Source organism: Rhincodon typus, unplaced genomic scaffold (assembly GCF_021869965.1).
Source record: "Rhincodon typus isolate 14 unplaced genomic scaffold, sRhiTyp1.1 hic_rhity00015702, whole genome shotgun sequence".
NCBI classification, from domain to species: domain Eukaryota; kingdom Metazoa; phylum Chordata; class Chondrichthyes; order Orectolobiformes; family Rhincodontidae; genus Rhincodon; species Rhincodon typus.
The window spans coordinates 4,203-5,361 of NW_025981340.1; the positions used below are offsets into that span (position 1 = coordinate 4,203).

The following is a 1,159-nucleotide window of genomic DNA, read 5'->3' on the forward strand; positions in this document are numbered from 1 at the left end:
CAGGGAGTGTGTGATGGCGGGGACACTGTAGAGAGAGCTTTCCCCTGCACCTAACCCCGTGCTGTCCCTGTCCCTGGGAGTGTTTGATGGGGGGACAGTGTAGAGAGAGCTTTACTCTGTACCTAACCCTGTGCTGTCCCTGTCCCTGGGAGTGTTTGATGAGGGACAGTGTAGAGGGAGCTTTATTCTGTATCTAACCCTGCGCTGTCCCAGTCCCTGGGAGTGTTTGATGGGGGGAACAGTGCAGAGGGAGCTTTACTCTATATCTAACCCTGTGCTGTCCCTGCCCTGGGAGTGTTTGACGGGGGGACAGTGTAGAGGAAGCTTTACTCTGTACCTAACCCTGTGCTGTCCCTGTCCCTGGGAGTGTTTGATGGGGGGACAGTGTAGAGAGAGCTTTACTCTGTATCTAACCCCGTGCTGTCCCTGTCCCTGGGAGTGTTTGATGGAGGGGGACAGTGTAGAGGGAGCTTTACTCTGTATCTAACCCCGTGCTGTTCCAGTCCCTGGGAGTGTTTGATGGGGGGGACAGTGTAGAGGGAGCTGTACTCTGTACCTAACCCCGTGCTGTCCCCGTCCTGCCACTGGGATTAGATCACAGGAGGCTGTTACATTCCCAGTGATCGACCTCCCACATCAGAGCAAAGCGGTAAAACCCAGAGCTGACAGAGATCAGGAAACAACAGGCAGGCAACAGATACAGGTGATAAACAGCCAGCGACCAGCTCCGAGGGGGACAGGGGACTCCGAGGGGGACAGGGGAAACGTTTTGCCAGGATCCATGCTGGGGGGAGATGTGGGGAGCACAGCCGGCGCCCATAGCAGTTAGTGTCAGCAGAAATACCATGCCACCGCAAGCCTGCTCGGATCCCTGTGCGTACGGCACCACTTACCTGCATCAGAGAGGTCCCGCAGGGAGCTGCTGAGAGCGCTCCGTTTCAGACCCTCGCCCATGGCATAGGTATCGTCCAGGCTGGTGAGGGTACCATTCACAGCATCCTTCTTCAGGCTGGCACTCTGCAACATGGTGGCACGGATTACACCCTTCTGCTTCTCCAGCTCCGCTGGGAGAGAAACGATGGGCAAAACCAATTAGAAAAACATTCATATAAGTCTACATTATTTTCCTCGATTACATTCCAGTCTGTAACTCCCTCCC

The 1,159-nt window shown here is 55.3% G+C and overlaps 1 protein-coding gene across 1 annotated transcript in view; it reads right to left on the reverse strand.

Annotated features, from left to right (window-relative positions):
- The window catches only part of LOC125482713 (IQ motif and SEC7 domain-containing protein 2-like), a 4,979-nt gene extending 3,921 nt beyond the window's left edge, over positions 1-1,058 (reverse strand). Inside the window, exon 1 of the mRNA XM_048594842.1 lies at positions 894-1,058. Within this exon, the coding sequence (XP_048450799.1) occupies positions 894-899 (6 nt within the window). The 5' untranslated portion in view covers positions 900-1,058. The remainder of the gene's footprint in view (positions 1-893) is intronic.
- Between the last annotated feature and the right edge of the window lie 101 nt (positions 1,059-1,159).